Genomic DNA, 14,796 nt, shown 5'->3' with positions numbered 1-14,796 from the left:
GAGATGTTGGCGACCACATTGACCCATCTTATTGTATTTACGCCAGCTCGAAATAGATCAGTTGACGTTAGACCAGTCCACTTCCTAAGATTGGCCAGGCAGGATATACGTCTACTTCCAGGGCCTCTCCTGCCCTCAAGCTTGCCTTGTAGAATCAACTGTAGCAGTCGGTATTTTTCATTATGCATAATGTGGCCGAAGTAAACCAATTTTCTGTTTTTTACGGTGTTAATTATTTCTTTGTCTTTTCTTAGCCTCTGGAAAATAGTTATATTAGTTGTGTGGTGTATATAAGACCCTCAATATACGTCGGTAGCACCACATTTCAAACGCCTCTAACCGTTTTATGGCATCTTCTGTCAGGCTCCAGCTTTCAACTCCATATAGGAGGACACTAAAGACGTAACATATAAGAATTCTTATGCGTATATTGATACTTAAAGACAAGTTGCACATAATCTTCCTAAGACTGTTAAAAGAGCTTCTGGCTTCTTCAATATGAGTTTTTATTTCGTAGCTATGATCCCAAGTATCCTTAATGTTGCAGCCCAGATAGCATATTTTCTGTACTCTCTCTAGGGGTGTATTGTTTACTGTAATTTGGGCGTTTATGTTGGTGTTTTTACTAATGATCATTATTTTTGTCTTCTTACAGTTTAATTTTAGGCCGTATTTGTTACATGCTTCTACAACATTATCCATGATCCTTTGGATCCCCTGCTCACTATCTGCCAGCAATACTGTATCGTCTGCATATCTAATATTATTTATAAGTTGTCCATTTATTGCAATACCATCTTCTGATTCGTCCAAGGCCTCTCTAAAGATGGTTTCAGAGTATATGTTAAATAATGCTAGTGACAGTATGCAACCCTGTCTGACTACTTTTTCGACTGTGAAGATTTCGTACAGTTCATTTTCGAATCGAACTGTTGCTTTTTGTTGGAGATATAAGTTTGAGACGAGTCTTATATCCTTACCATCGAGTCCTGATGTTTTCAGGATATCGATTAGTTTTCCATGTGGGACTTTATCAAATGCCTTCTCGAAATCTATGAAACATGCATAGACATCGCAGTTGACATGCCTGGCTCTCTGTATTAGAACTTGCAAGCTGAAAAGTGCTTCCCTCGTTCCGAGTCCTGCTCTGAATCCAAATTGAACTTCACTCAGCTGTTCTTCTAATTTGGTGTATATGCGCGAGTGAATGATAGTAAGGAGTACTTTAAGTACATGGCTCATCAAACTAATTAATCTATGTTCTTCACATTTTCTAGCGTTGACTTTTTTGGGAAGTGGAATGAATATTGATAGTAGCCAGTCTTTTGGTAAGTAACCAGTCTCGTATATGTTGTTGAATAACTTCGTAAGAGCTGTAATTTGGTGTGTCTCTAATAGCTTTAAAATTTCACCATGCACCTCATCAGGTCCTGGTGATTTCCCATCTTTAATCCGCTTAATGGTCATAGTTACTTCTTCGTTTGTTATTTCTGGGCCGTAGGGATTGTTTATTTCATACGGACTTTGTGCAGCATCTTCGAATAATCCTTGCATATATTCTTTCCATCTTCTTAATTTATCTTCAATTGTAGTGAAAATCTGACCTTCTACGTCTACGACTATGCCTGTATTGCGTTGTCTTCTGATGTTCTGTACTTCTTTAATATTTTTGTGTATATGGAAATCGTCATGTTTGCGTTGTAGTGTTTCAATTTCTGTACATTTTTCCATCAGCCATGCTTCTTTTGCCCCTTTTATTTCCCTTAGTATACTCTTATGCAACTTTTTGTATTCATGGCCATTTCTTCCTATGTGTCCATTTCTCTAATCTTTTATCTGATTTCCGTTGTTTCTTCCCTCAGTTTATGTACTTTAATTATCTCTGTCTATTTCTTATTTTTGTCCTCTTTGCCTTTTATTTTTATTCTTTTGCTGTTATATGTAGTTTTCAATAGGTAGTAGTCACTGGCTATTTCATAGCTCTTTCGTCTCTTATCCAGCTCTCCTTTGTTTTTTGCACTTAGTATAAATAATTTATTGTTTGTTCCTTGATAATATGACTTTTCTTGTGATCGTAAGTATCTTTTTATCTTTTGAGTTTTTACCCAAAACATTTTGGTGGCTCATGTTATTGGTTTTTAACACTGGTGATGGATTTTTTAATCCGAAAACGTTTTGTTAATGTGATGTAAAGCTTATTAGAATTTTTTAAATATACCCTTTACAAATGACCCAGTATTTTTTTGTGATTTATATAGTATACAGTCAGCTATAGACACTTTATTTTCCTCGTGGATTTTTATCTTTTTATGTTGAGAATGTGTATGATCATCATGTTATTGTCTAAACATAATTCAAATAACAGTTTCCCATTATGATCGATTTTATCCTCCCCGTGTGGTCTTATAATATCCTTCGATTTTTCTACTTGTGTTCCTACTCTAGCATTCATATCTCATGCGATTACTATTTTTGCTTTACAGTCATTTATTACTTCTTGCAGTTTGTTACAGAACTCATTATGTGCTCTCTTTTTTCTTCTACCCCACCATATATTAGTAAGTTTCCATTTACCGACGTGGCTCTTCTTCCCTTTTTCTTTGTTTCGGTAATAGTTACTTCTTCAATCTTTTTATCTGCTATTCCTTTTTCCAGATTTATTTCTTTCTCGTTTATGCCTCTTTCATTCCTTGTTGCCATTTTAAAAATAAACTTCTCCTTATTTGTCTGTATATTGCCAATTAAATGTAGTTTCTTTCTTTTTGGTCCTTTATTTTAGTTATATTCTTTAGTAGGACAAGTACGTTTTGTTTGACAATATAAGAGGGATTTGTGCTCGTACAATCGAATAAAGGACATCGCACACATCTTATGGAAAATATAATGTCACTCAAATTCAATAAAATTTATACGAATAGATTCGTTTTAAATTAACGGTCAAATCTTATCATTGCGCCAACTCCATATTTTCAATAATAAGAGCAGAAATTGATATAAATAAATCTGAAATCAAATGGATACGTACATAAGTTAGAGAGAGAAAAAATATTTTATAATACCCAAATTGTCGGTACTCCATAAATCAGCGGATTAGTTTCACTAATCCGCTTAGGCCCAGCGGGGTTTAAGCTCTTTTGAATAGCACCCAGAGCAATAGTGATTGTAACTGACAGTTTTACTGACTCCAAAAATGTGATTTCGATAAACTTTAATTGCAATTTGCGCCGTAATTAATCATAATTAAGAGTTGGCGCAATGATAAGATTTGACCGTTAATTTAAAACGAATCTATTCGTATAAATTTTATTGAATTTGAGTGACATTATATTTTCCATAAGATGTGTGCGATGTCCTTTAAAATATTCTGAAATCTTTGTTTGTTTGACTGTTGCTTCACATTTTGCGACGGCTGAATTTCTTAATCGGCATAAGATCATACTACAATCTACTTTTTTGGCTTCTTCTTGTTGAGAATACCACTCGATGAGTTATTGCATGTGCTTATTGCATTGCATATTGCTTCTCTAGATTATTTACGCAAATCTTTGGCAGTTACAATAGGTTCATCAACATATCTACAGTCAAATTCCAAGTCTGTGTCAGCTTCCGAATCCTGTTTGGTCCGCCTTTGTTGCCATTTCAACGATTTCTTTATCTGTCAGCAATGGATAGCCGTTTGTGTCCTCATCACAAATCAACTTAACTTTTTTTCATTAAAATTTTTGCTTACGTAGTCAATACAACGTCTGATGTACCCTGACGGTTAACAGAGGTGACGGTTAATGGAGAGATGGATAATAGAGGTTCCACTGTATTTGGAATGTTCATTTAAAGATGGAGTTACTACAAATAAAATGGTGTCTTTGGATGGTGAAATGATTATGAAAAGTAATAGTTTTAAGTACCTAGGATCGGTATTACAGTAGTAATTACAGTATTACATTATTATTATTACATCGGTATTACAGTAGCATGTAGTAGAATTAGGGCTGGATGGATGAAGTGGAAAGAGGCGAGTGGTGTGTTGTGTGACAGAAAAATTCCAATGAAGCTGAAGGGAAAATTCTATAAAACAGCAATAAGACCGGCTATGATATACGGAACTGAATGTTGGTCAGTGAAAAAGAAAGAGGAACAACTAATGCATGTGGCGGAAATGAGAATGCTTAGATGGATGAGTGGAGTGACAAAGAAGGATAAATTAGAAATAGTATATTAGGGGAAGTCTAGGTGTGGCACCAATTGATGCCAAAATGAGAGAGCATAGGTTAAGATGGTTTGGTCATGTTCAACGTCGAGACGTTAATCACCCAATACGAAGAATAGCTGAAGTTCAGATTCCTGGAAGGAGTAGGAGAGGAAGACCAAAGAAGACCTGGGGGGGGGACGATAAGTCAGGACATGTTGGTAAAGGGGATTAACATTGATATGGTCCAAGATAGGATTGTGTGGAGAAATGCAATTAGGGAAGCGGACCCCGCATAGGGATAAGGCAAAGAGAATGATGACTTTAGTTATAATCTTTATATTCACTCATGACCTTATTCTGTGTTTTTTTTATTTCTTGTTCCGTCCACGTTTTTTCATCCACTAGTTTTTTGAACGAGCTGACGTTTCACTGTTTATAGCTTTTTTTATTAAGTTTGTTTCTTGCTTCCCTTTTGCCATCTTGTGGCCATCTTGTGCCTTCTGTTATAAGAATAAAAAACTGAAACCTTTGATTTCTCTACACCTTCACCCATGCCTGACGTTCTTGAGCAAGGAGCAATTTCTTCTTCCTGGACCTCTTTCTCCTTCCACTTTTCCTTTTATTGGAAAAGTTATGGACAAAAAAATCGCGTTCTCTCCGTCTTTTTTGAGCTTCGTTTCATAAATGTATTTTTGTAAAAAAAATATTTTTGACCAATAGGTGATATTTTGATAGAGAATTTAATTTTAAAGTAATTCGTGTTGACAGAACTTTTCTGTAGATACACATGTCGAAAAGTGTATTGCCGGATTTATACTCAGCCTTTGTCACTGCTAATGCCGCTGTCGGAAATATTGCCCGAAATACGACATCGACGCGGAAGTAAAGTGTTCACACCAGTCCTCACCAATGTCGGCAATGTCCTCATGACTAATACTCGCATTCTCGCTGCCTCTCCTTTGACTTCCGCCCCAAAAACCGACTTTTTGGGGAGCGCCGTGCAATGGCAGTAGCATCAGCAGCGGCAGTGCGAGTGAGCTATTTACACATTCACGCTGCTCACTTCCCTGCCCAATTCCCTGTTCAACAGGACTGAGTGTAAATCCGGTATATAGAATTTGAGTTAAAAATAAAAAAAAAACTTTAAAAAAATAAAACTGAAGATGGACTAATTCATTTCTTTCTGAAAAACGCACCTCTACGGTAGTACTCCGCGGTTTTTTCAGATTTGGGGACCATATGATACCATAAAACCCCTTTAACGTTTTTTAGTTCCCTTCTAAAGTACACAATCAATAGACTGTAACAAATGTTCTGTGTAAAGAAAATAGGTACAGTTTGGTCTAATTTGATCGTAGTAATATTCACACGAAGGTGCAAAAACTACTTTGGGTTTGGCCTGAACGTATAGTGATTTACTTCTACCAGTTGCTAATAAAAACGTGCAAATTTCCCGTTCCAGCTTATTTATTACAAGTAATACAGCAAGTAAAATTGGATAAATAACAAAATAACCATCTAATGCAAACTGTTCTAACGCTACTTCATATTTTAAGTGCATGCTCAGTTCAGATAAATCGTTTTCGATCTTTCAATAATGCAGAGGCGGTTCAGATGGAACCGTCTCATTCAGAATTAGATGTTCAATAGGGCTTTTCATTCACAGTCATTTGTTTCGAGCTTCTGTCATACGTCGTATAATCCGTGTATATTAATATTATACACAGATTATACAACATATGACAGAAGCTCGAAAAAAATGACAATCGAAGGAAAGCCCTATAATACAAAGTTTATGATGAAGATCAAAATTGCAGTAAAACTGTATTTTTCTTTTGATTGTCTCCTATAACAGGTGATCAAGTGCAAATATTCAATTCAAGTTAAGTAACATTATTCTTTTAAAGAGATTTGTTGAGTAAAATATTGTTAAATATTACTACTTATCCAATAATTATTTCCTTGAGTTTTATCCAATGTTTTTATCGAAAACATCTACCAGATTTATTGAGTCCTTTATTGTTCAACCTGATCATGGACGAAATAATAAAAAAATTAAGAACTAAAAAAGGACACCAAATGGGACAAAAACAACTTAAAATAATCTGCTATGCAGACGATGCAATACTAATCTCTCAAAGTGAAGATGATTTACAACGTATGCTGCACCAATTTAACATAACCGCCAGAAAATTTAACATGTTAATTTCCGCAAAAAAGACAAAATGCATGGTTATAACAGCAGATCCAATAAGATGTAAATTGGAGCTGGAAGGTCAGATAATAGAACAAGTGATGGAGTTTAAATATCTAAGCATCACACTATCTAGCTACGGAAGGCTCGAAACAGAAGTAGAAGATCAAGTGAGTAGAGCAAACAGAGCCGCAGGTTGCCTGAATGACACAATATGGAGAAGTACAAATATCGGAAGAGACATGAAAGGCAGAATTGACAAAACAGTCATCAGACCAATAATGACATACGCGGCAGAAACACGACCCGACACAGAGAGGACAAAAATATTGCTCGAAACAGCGGAGATGAAAACTCTTCGAAAAATCGATGGTAAGACTCTAATACCTTGGTAAGAAACAGAAGAATAGAATGGATTGACCACATAAGCCGAATGACAACAAATAGAGTAGTCAGGACAGAGAGAGAGACGGTTCTCCAATAGGAAGACGATCAGTGGGAAGACCACGAAAACGATGAAACGACAACTAGAGGCACACTGCAATTCTAGCATTAATTCTGGATTAAATTATACGAAGAAAATTTTTTAAAATGTGACTTATAAGACTGATTTTCATAGGTAGTCTCAGAAAATCTTTTAGTAATATCTTTATTTTGGAAGCATTAAAAATAGAGAATTACGCCAATCTCTCTATATACTTTATTTAAAAAGCTAAGAAGTAATCGCTTCCCCTTCACTTCAAGTATTTCTGTTGGTATTTTATCTTGTTTCTCGAAATATGTTTTGACTACTTTTACCGATTTTCAAAAACGCTCATTGATAATTATTGGAGCTTTATAGTGGAACTTTATAATTATAAGTGTAAATTCTCCTTTTGGCTATTTTAAAAAAAGGTGTTTATAATAAGATTGCATTCTTTCTGTTTCATTCTCCAAGACCAAACTCGCCTACAACATTGTCTTCTTTCCCATCACCAATCTTAGCATTTACATCTCCCATTAGTATTGTAATCTATTATTTATATTGTTAATCAAACTTATAATATCCGATTAAGATTTTTCAAAGATAGTTACAGGATTTAAATATTGGCTTCATACTGACTATAATAACGTATATTATTTTTTGTGCTAATTTCATTTTTCATAATAATGCTCTTTTTTTATATTTCTTTGCATTTTGTATCTCATCTTAGTTTTCTTCAATTCGCTAATTTTTTTTTAATTTCACGTTTTCATGTCAATAATAATAGTGGTTCAATGTGCAGACAATTTATGATTCACTTGTCAAGAAGACAATTACTTAGATCACATTGTTCAGATCCGTTAGAATAGGGCTTTTCTTCAGCACCTTTTCTTCAATTTTATTTCGTGCTTTATTAAGTTGGTGGGACCTGTTAACTTCTCGAATTCCCTAAGCTCTCTTCTTAGGAACCTTTCTATCTCTGTATTTTGGGTGGAGTCTTTTAAAATGTTACATGTTTCCTCTTGATGTTGTTCGTACTGTTTGGATGTATCCCTATCGAACTTAAGTTCGATCGAATGTTCCCTGAGGAATTCCACTCCTAGTATTGCATCTTCCGTTAACCCTGGCATTATTATAAATGTTTGTCTTGTTTGTAAATTATCGATCTCGCAGTCAATTGTTAATTTCTGGTTGAGCTCCATTGAAGATCCGTTTGCTAGTCTAGTTCTTCCGTTATAGCTATGTAGGGAGTGTTTGAATATCTGCGCTATTCTATCTCCGGCGTAATTTTGGGTGGTCCCTGTGTCAATTAATGCTTTGTAGGAACTTTGTCCGATTTTCAGTGATGCGAATAGTCGCATGTCGTTTCCTGCTTGTTGTGTAACGGCTAGAACGAGCGGAGTCGAATCTTGCTCCTCAGACTGGGACGACTCCTTGTTTCTCCAGTCTGTTATTCGTTTCCCTGACGTCTGGAACAGCAGTCACTGCTGTAGACCCCTTCTTTGCCGCATCGCGAACAAAACTTTTTCCATGGGTTTTTACAATTCCTACGGAAGTGACCTGTCATCTTGCACCGGAAGCATGTCCTTTTGGCATCGTATTCTGTAGGGTCTGTACGTCTCCAATTTCCGTGAAAATTTTTATTTTCTCGGGTCCTTTCGTCTTCCAAAGTTTCGTACTCTTGGGCCAATTCTTGCAATCCCGATAAGTCTTCGAAATCCCGGCGGCGAGCGTATAGCTTATATTCTGGCAGCATATTTTTATATATCCTGTCGAGTTCTTGGTTTCTTGACAAAGATCCCTCTCGTCTGATCAATGTTTGAATATCCGTGATGTATCTATCCACTGGTTCGTTTTTCCTTTGCTTCCTGTTTCTGATTTGCTCCTCTAGCTGTAGCAAATATTCTCTGGGATAAAAAGCTTTCTTAAAATCTTTGATGAAGTCCGTCCATGAATCCCAATTTCTGTTGTTGTTTCGGTACCATGACAATGCGTGGTCTCCTAACAATTCTGGTAATGCTTTTAGCAGATCTTGCTTATCGATCTCGTAGGCTAGGCTTAATTCATCTATCCTTTCTATGAAGTCTACTGCATCCGAATGTTTCTTGTCGAAGTGTGTGTTCCACCTCCGCACTTGATTTAGCAAATCTGATTGCCTCATTTGTTTTGTCATTGTTAAGTCTTGTAATTGGTTTCTGATTAATGAAATTTCTTGGGTCAGTGTTTCTGGTTCGGCTTCCTTGGAAGTATTGCTTTTTGGGATTGTTCCTGTCGCTTCCCCGCGATCCTTATAAAAGGTTCTGAGTCTTAATCTTAACTCGTCGACGGTTCCTTTGGAATCCAACCCGCATCTTTCGGCGTCGCGCTGTAATTCCTCTTTGGAAAGACGATTTATCCATGACGTACCCGTCGTGGCACCTGATACTGAGTCTGTGTCTTTATCTGTCGGCATTTTTGGTATTATCTGGGCGTCGAATAACGACGTTTACTTGCGTATATTTCGACTTTTGCTCGGGCGCCAAATTTGTAACGGGTAGTTCTTTCAGGACGACAGACTCAGTAAAACACAGGTTGAAAACAAAGCAAATTTATTAACTCTAAATTATAACAATATAACGCAAAATAATAATTTGATATTTTATCCCGTTCCAGCGAAGTCTTCCTCCGGATGGGCGTCTGTAACAGAAGAACCAAAATTAACAGAGGTATTCAAATATATTATATCTATCGGGGCTCGCTCAATACGCTTGCCTCCGTTGAATTACGAGTCGCACATTACCTCACTTCGGTACACCGTGCGTCTCGTCTCGAGTTGGCCTGCCTGAGTTTACGAATCACCTCACGAACGGTGCACGTCGCGATTCAGGTTGGCCGGCCTCGCTCACTTCGCTTGGCTGGTTATGGAGCCCAGAACGGTCGTTCAGGACTGCCGGATCGTCGCTTACGATGCTCTTAAATATCCCTCTGGCGGCGTTGGTTCGGAGAGGTGGAACTTAGTGGGGGCACCTGCGCGATTTGAGAGAATCGCACGGTTCCGAGTGTCGATGTTTGGACGGAGCGTCAGCCTATCATTACACATTCACAGTCTTTTGTTTCGAGCTTCTGTCATATGTCGTATAATCCGTGTATATTAATATTATACACAGATTATACAACATATAACAGAAGCTCGAAACAAATGACAATCGATGAAAAGCCCTATCGCACTCACTTCACTTCTTCTTCTTAACGTGCCCTATCAAGTCCCCTTGACGTTGGCGATTAACATGGAGAAACTGTCTCTGTCTCGAGCTATTCTAAATAGGTGTTCTGCTTTCTTTATTCCCGTCCACTCCAGGATATTCTTCAACCAAGAGGCCTGCTTTCTACCAATTCCTCTGCGTCATTCGATTTTACCCATCATAATAAGTTGAAGAATATTATAAGGGTGTCCCCTTACTACGCGTCCATAAAAGGCCATCCTTCTATATTTGATGTAATCAAGCAGCTCGCGGGCAGCATTTGCTCTCTTAAGGACTGCCACATTTGTCAGCATAGCCGTCCATGGTATTTTCAGTATACGTCTGTGCAGCCACATTTCAAAGGCCTCCAAACGATTAATGGTGGATATTTTTAATGTCCATGCTTCGACACCATACAAGAGGACTGACCAAATGTAACAATTAATCATGCGCTTCCGAAGTTAAAGTTGTATGTTATCATTACAGAAGAATCACCTCATTTTTAAAAATGTCGTGCGGGCTATCTCGATCCTACATTTTATCTCTTAATATGGCAACCAAGATATTTAAAACTGGGTACTCTTTGAATTATGTGACCATCAACAAATAACCGTGAATCTTGATGGGCCAGATGGCTAAATACCACGTATTTTGTTTTTGAACAGTTTATGTTTAGGCCAAACTCTCTTCCCACTGTGTCAATGGCATTTAAAAGGTGTTGTAATCCATTCATATCATCACTTAAAATAACTGTATCGTCTGCATATCTGATTGTATTTATTAGAATTCCATTAACTTTCACACCTCATTCCAAATTATGCAGCGCTTCCTTAAATATTATATCTGAATATAAATTGAATAACGGTGGGGACAGTATACAACCCTGTCTGACACCTCTTTGTATTTTGCATATTATTGTTGATTTTCCATTTATGCAAGCTGTCGCTGTTTGACGCCAGTATAATTTTTCTATGATTCGTACATCTTGACTATCAACTCCTTTATCCTTTAATATTTTAATTAATTTGTGATGTTGTACTCGATCAAAGGCCTTCTCATAGTCAATAAATACAGCAAAGATGTCTTTTCTTTGATCTCGGCATTTCTGCAATAATACATTTAGTGCAAAGAGTGCGTCTCGGGTTCCCAGGGACTCACTTCAATACGAATTAAAAATAAATGAAAATAAAAAACTAACGTAGTAACTTAAAATTTCATAATAAATCTGCGACTTAGACTAGAATACGCTGATGTATCGACCTATCGATGACTTGTACGGCAAGAGATGGGGCCTTGCCTCTCGGTGATACTCCTTCATAGCTCTCTACCAGAAGATTGGGTATGCTTAAAATAGAATATAGAACAGAGATAATTAAAACCAAAGCGGAGATGTTACTAGAAACATTTTTAATGTTTTTCGGTCAAATATTGTATTATATTCTTGTTTTGTATTCGGTAACAGAATTTACTGTTTTACTGCTATCTTTAACATAGTTATTGAGCTGTAATTCTTATCCTGTAACGATCCTAAAAAGGTTCAATATGTTTTGAAGAAGCTTTCTGGTGCTTCACTTTAATAAAACGATTGGCTTTTAGCCGACCAGTTCGTTTTATCTTTTGGAGGAGCCTTTTACACATCATCACTTCTTGCTTAGAAACCCGCATATAGAAAAAAATCTGATAAAAATTTTCCATACCGGACCTGCATTTACATAATAAAATCAAGCGGAGTTTGAATCAACGGTAGTTGGGAAATTTAAATATATTATTGGAGGTTTCTGGCAAATTGAAGTTGTGGAAGAAATTTTATATATTGTAGGTCAATACGGTAATCAAAATGGAATTATATAAATTTATTTTTTCTTACAATAAAAAAATAAGTGATAGTACTCTGTCTTAAAGTAACTGGTATACTGCATTCATATCTGTATTCATTTATATCTTTAATATACAGTGAGCACGTAAAGGTTGGAATAAATTCAGTTTTTCATGAATAGGCGGTTTTGGAAATAAATCCCGAAACAGGTCGATTTTTATTTTTAATATATGATTTTTTGCACATATGTACATCATACTAGTGATGTTATCCATCTGGGCGTGAAGGGAGAAAAAAATGTTTATTTGAAAATAAACATTGCTTTTTTCTTGAATTAAATGTTTAAATGGCCAAGAGAAGAGACAGCTTTAACATTCAATTTAATTTTATTACATAAATATATTCTTATTTTTGCTTCAATTAATTTAATTAAATTTTTTTTTCTTGGACACCCTGTATAAATAAATATGTTATTGCTGGTATTACTGAATAGAAAATTGAATAACCTTTCAAATGAACTATCACACGACCCATATTCCCATTTAAAACAATATTCGATTAGGTCATCATGGATGACGTCACTAGTGTGATATATAGTGTGAAGCCAAAAAGTGATAATTTAAAAATAAAAATCGACTTGTTTCGGAACTTATTTCCAAAAGCGGCCAGTCACAGAAAAATCAATTTATTCCAACCTTTACGTGCTCACTGTATATAAAATCAAAGAAATTTGATTACACGAAAACAAAAAACACAAAACAGCCATCACTAAAATATACATTTATCTAATTTGATCTTAGTTTCGTCCGTTATTCATACTTTTGTTAGCTTAGTATTTAGAAATACCATCTGTTTCTTTACTTTGTGCATGTTTATTAAAAAACTTTCTAATTCCTCTCTTAAGCTTAACACAAACTGAGTTCGCTGTTTTGTCGGTACTTCAACTTCCTGAAAACTCCAAAACTTTCTAACTTATTTAAATTAAGATTATGCAGTGGTGAACTTTCCCAAGCAGCAAAAATAATTAAAAATAAGCAAGTTAAGAACTCACTGACATTTTTGCTTCATACACTGAATAAAGAATGAAAAAGTTTTGAGTTTTTTATGCTTTTTTATATTTGAGTATACAGCGATGAGTGCTCTAATAACCGACAAAATAACGGAAAAGACGGAAAACATAATGCGTTGTGAAATAAAAAGAGATGAAAGTAGAAAGTTGGGAAATTATCAATAGAAACCTATAAAATTTACATTATATTCATAGTTTCCCACCTTTAGACGTACCTATCGGAGTCAAACTGTCACTGCCTTTGGCAGTTGCCAAACTTCTTCGATACATCTAAGGGTGGGAAATTACCAATGTAATGTAAATTTTATAGGTTTCGATTGACACTTCCCCCTCTACTACTCTCATCCCTATATATTTCACAACGTATTGTTTTCCGTCAGACAGGGATGTATACTATCTCCACGATTATTCAATATATATGGAGAGCATATTATGAAAAGAGCACTTGAAGGATCGGAAACAGGCATCTCAATAAAGGGTCATAAAATAAACAACCTACGTTTCGCAGATGACACAGCCCTTCTTGCAAATAGTCAAGCAGAGCTGATTGATCTTATACGACTGGTTAAAAACGAAAGTTAAATATTTGGTCTGCAATTAAACACATCAAAGACAAAGAGCATGATAGTGGATAGACTACATAACAATCATCCACACATAACCACTATTGATCGGTTTGAGGTTGTGAGCTCATACTTATATCTGGGATCATTAATCACAAACACAGGGTCACTACAGGAAGAAATAAAACGTAGATGTGATCTAGCAAAAGTCGCCACAGCAAAAATGACCACAATATGGAAGGACTGTCAAATTTCAAGAGCGTTAAAGATGAGGTTGATCAACTACTTAATATTCCCAATACTGACCTACGGATGTGAATCTTGGACCCTGAGAAATTCGGAAAGAAGAAAGATAGACGCCACTGAAATCTTCTGTATGAGACAAATGCTACGAATTCCTTGGACCGACCATAGAACAAATAATTCAATTTTAAGAGAGCTAAAAGTTAGCCAACGACTCTCCAGTAAAGTCCATCTCCAACAATTAAAATACTTTGCACATGTTATGAGAGCAAACACAGAAATCATGGAAAGACTCATTATACAAGGAACGGTGGAAGGCCGAAGATCACGAGGAAGATCCCCAACAAAATGGATCGATCAAATTACAGGAATATACAAAAGACCTATGCATGAGTTAGAAGAAATGACCAGAGACAGAGATCTTTGGAGACGGACAATACACGACATCACGTCGACCACTACACTCCCTCCGGAGGGTCAGGATTGAAGAGAGAGAGAGAGAGAGAGAATGCACTTATCATTGTATATGCTATAGAATAAGTTAGATAAACTGATAAATGGAATACAGCAATTAACGAGAGAATAACAAGAATTAAGGCCAACGAGGAAAAGGAAGAATAAAAAGAATACGGGAAAGAGCTTGAATGAGTAAAAAGGACATTGAGCAAATTAAATAAGAGCTTAATCAGATCAAATCAAGAAGGAAAAAAATGAGAAAAGAATTGGTAATAAAAACTCTAACTTGGAGAAATTGGAAAGAGAGGAAAGTATTATAATTCAAGGAATGCTGATCGATACAGAGATGGAAGTGGAAGTGGAAGTATAAAAAGAGATGGAAGTGGAAGTAAATATAGAAGATCCTAATAAAACTTGCTTGGTTTTAACTGGGGAAGAGACACGAAAAAAATGGCCATGCAGATTAAAAGCAAACTGAAGCATATAAAAGAACACCAAATTTACATACACAAATAATGATAACAAAAGAAGAACTACATATACAGGTAAACTCAAGACAAATAGCTAAAGAGGAAATAAGAA

At 36.0% G+C, this 14,796-nt stretch overlaps 2 protein-coding genes across 13 annotated transcripts in view; both read right to left on the bottom strand.

Annotated features, from left to right (window-relative positions):
• LOC114327524 (SH3 and multiple ankyrin repeat domains protein 2) overlaps positions 1–14,796 on the bottom strand; it is a 466,023-nt gene that overhangs the window by 87,962 nt on the left and 363,265 nt on the right. The gene's annotated exons all lie outside the window — the stretch shown is intronic.
• Positions 7,734–9,777, bottom strand: LOC126879498 (uncharacterized). Its single transcript, XM_050642566.1, has 2 exons — positions 9,626–9,777; positions 7,734–9,522 (listed from the first exon to the last, which is right to left on the bottom strand). The coding sequence occupies exon 2, from the start codon at positions 9,296–9,298 to the stop codon at positions 8,297–8,299; it is 1,002 nt and encodes a 333-aa protein (XP_050498523.1). The 5' UTR covers positions 9,299–9,522; positions 9,626–9,777; the 3' UTR covers positions 7,734–8,296.

Source organism: Diabrotica virgifera, chromosome 1 (assembly GCF_917563875.1).
Source record: "Diabrotica virgifera virgifera chromosome 1, PGI_DIABVI_V3a".
Taxonomy (NCBI): domain Eukaryota; kingdom Metazoa; phylum Arthropoda; class Insecta; order Coleoptera; family Chrysomelidae; genus Diabrotica; species Diabrotica virgifera.
Note: the sequence above shows the minus strand (reverse complement) of the source record. Positions and strands in the feature narration are given on the sequence as shown.

Bases quoted from the DNA above. Each gene is read 5' to 3' on its own strand.
- LOC126879498 (XM_050642566.1), bottom strand. From the start codon at position 9,298: ATGCCGACAGATAAAGACACAGACTCAGTATCAGGTGCCACGACGGGT.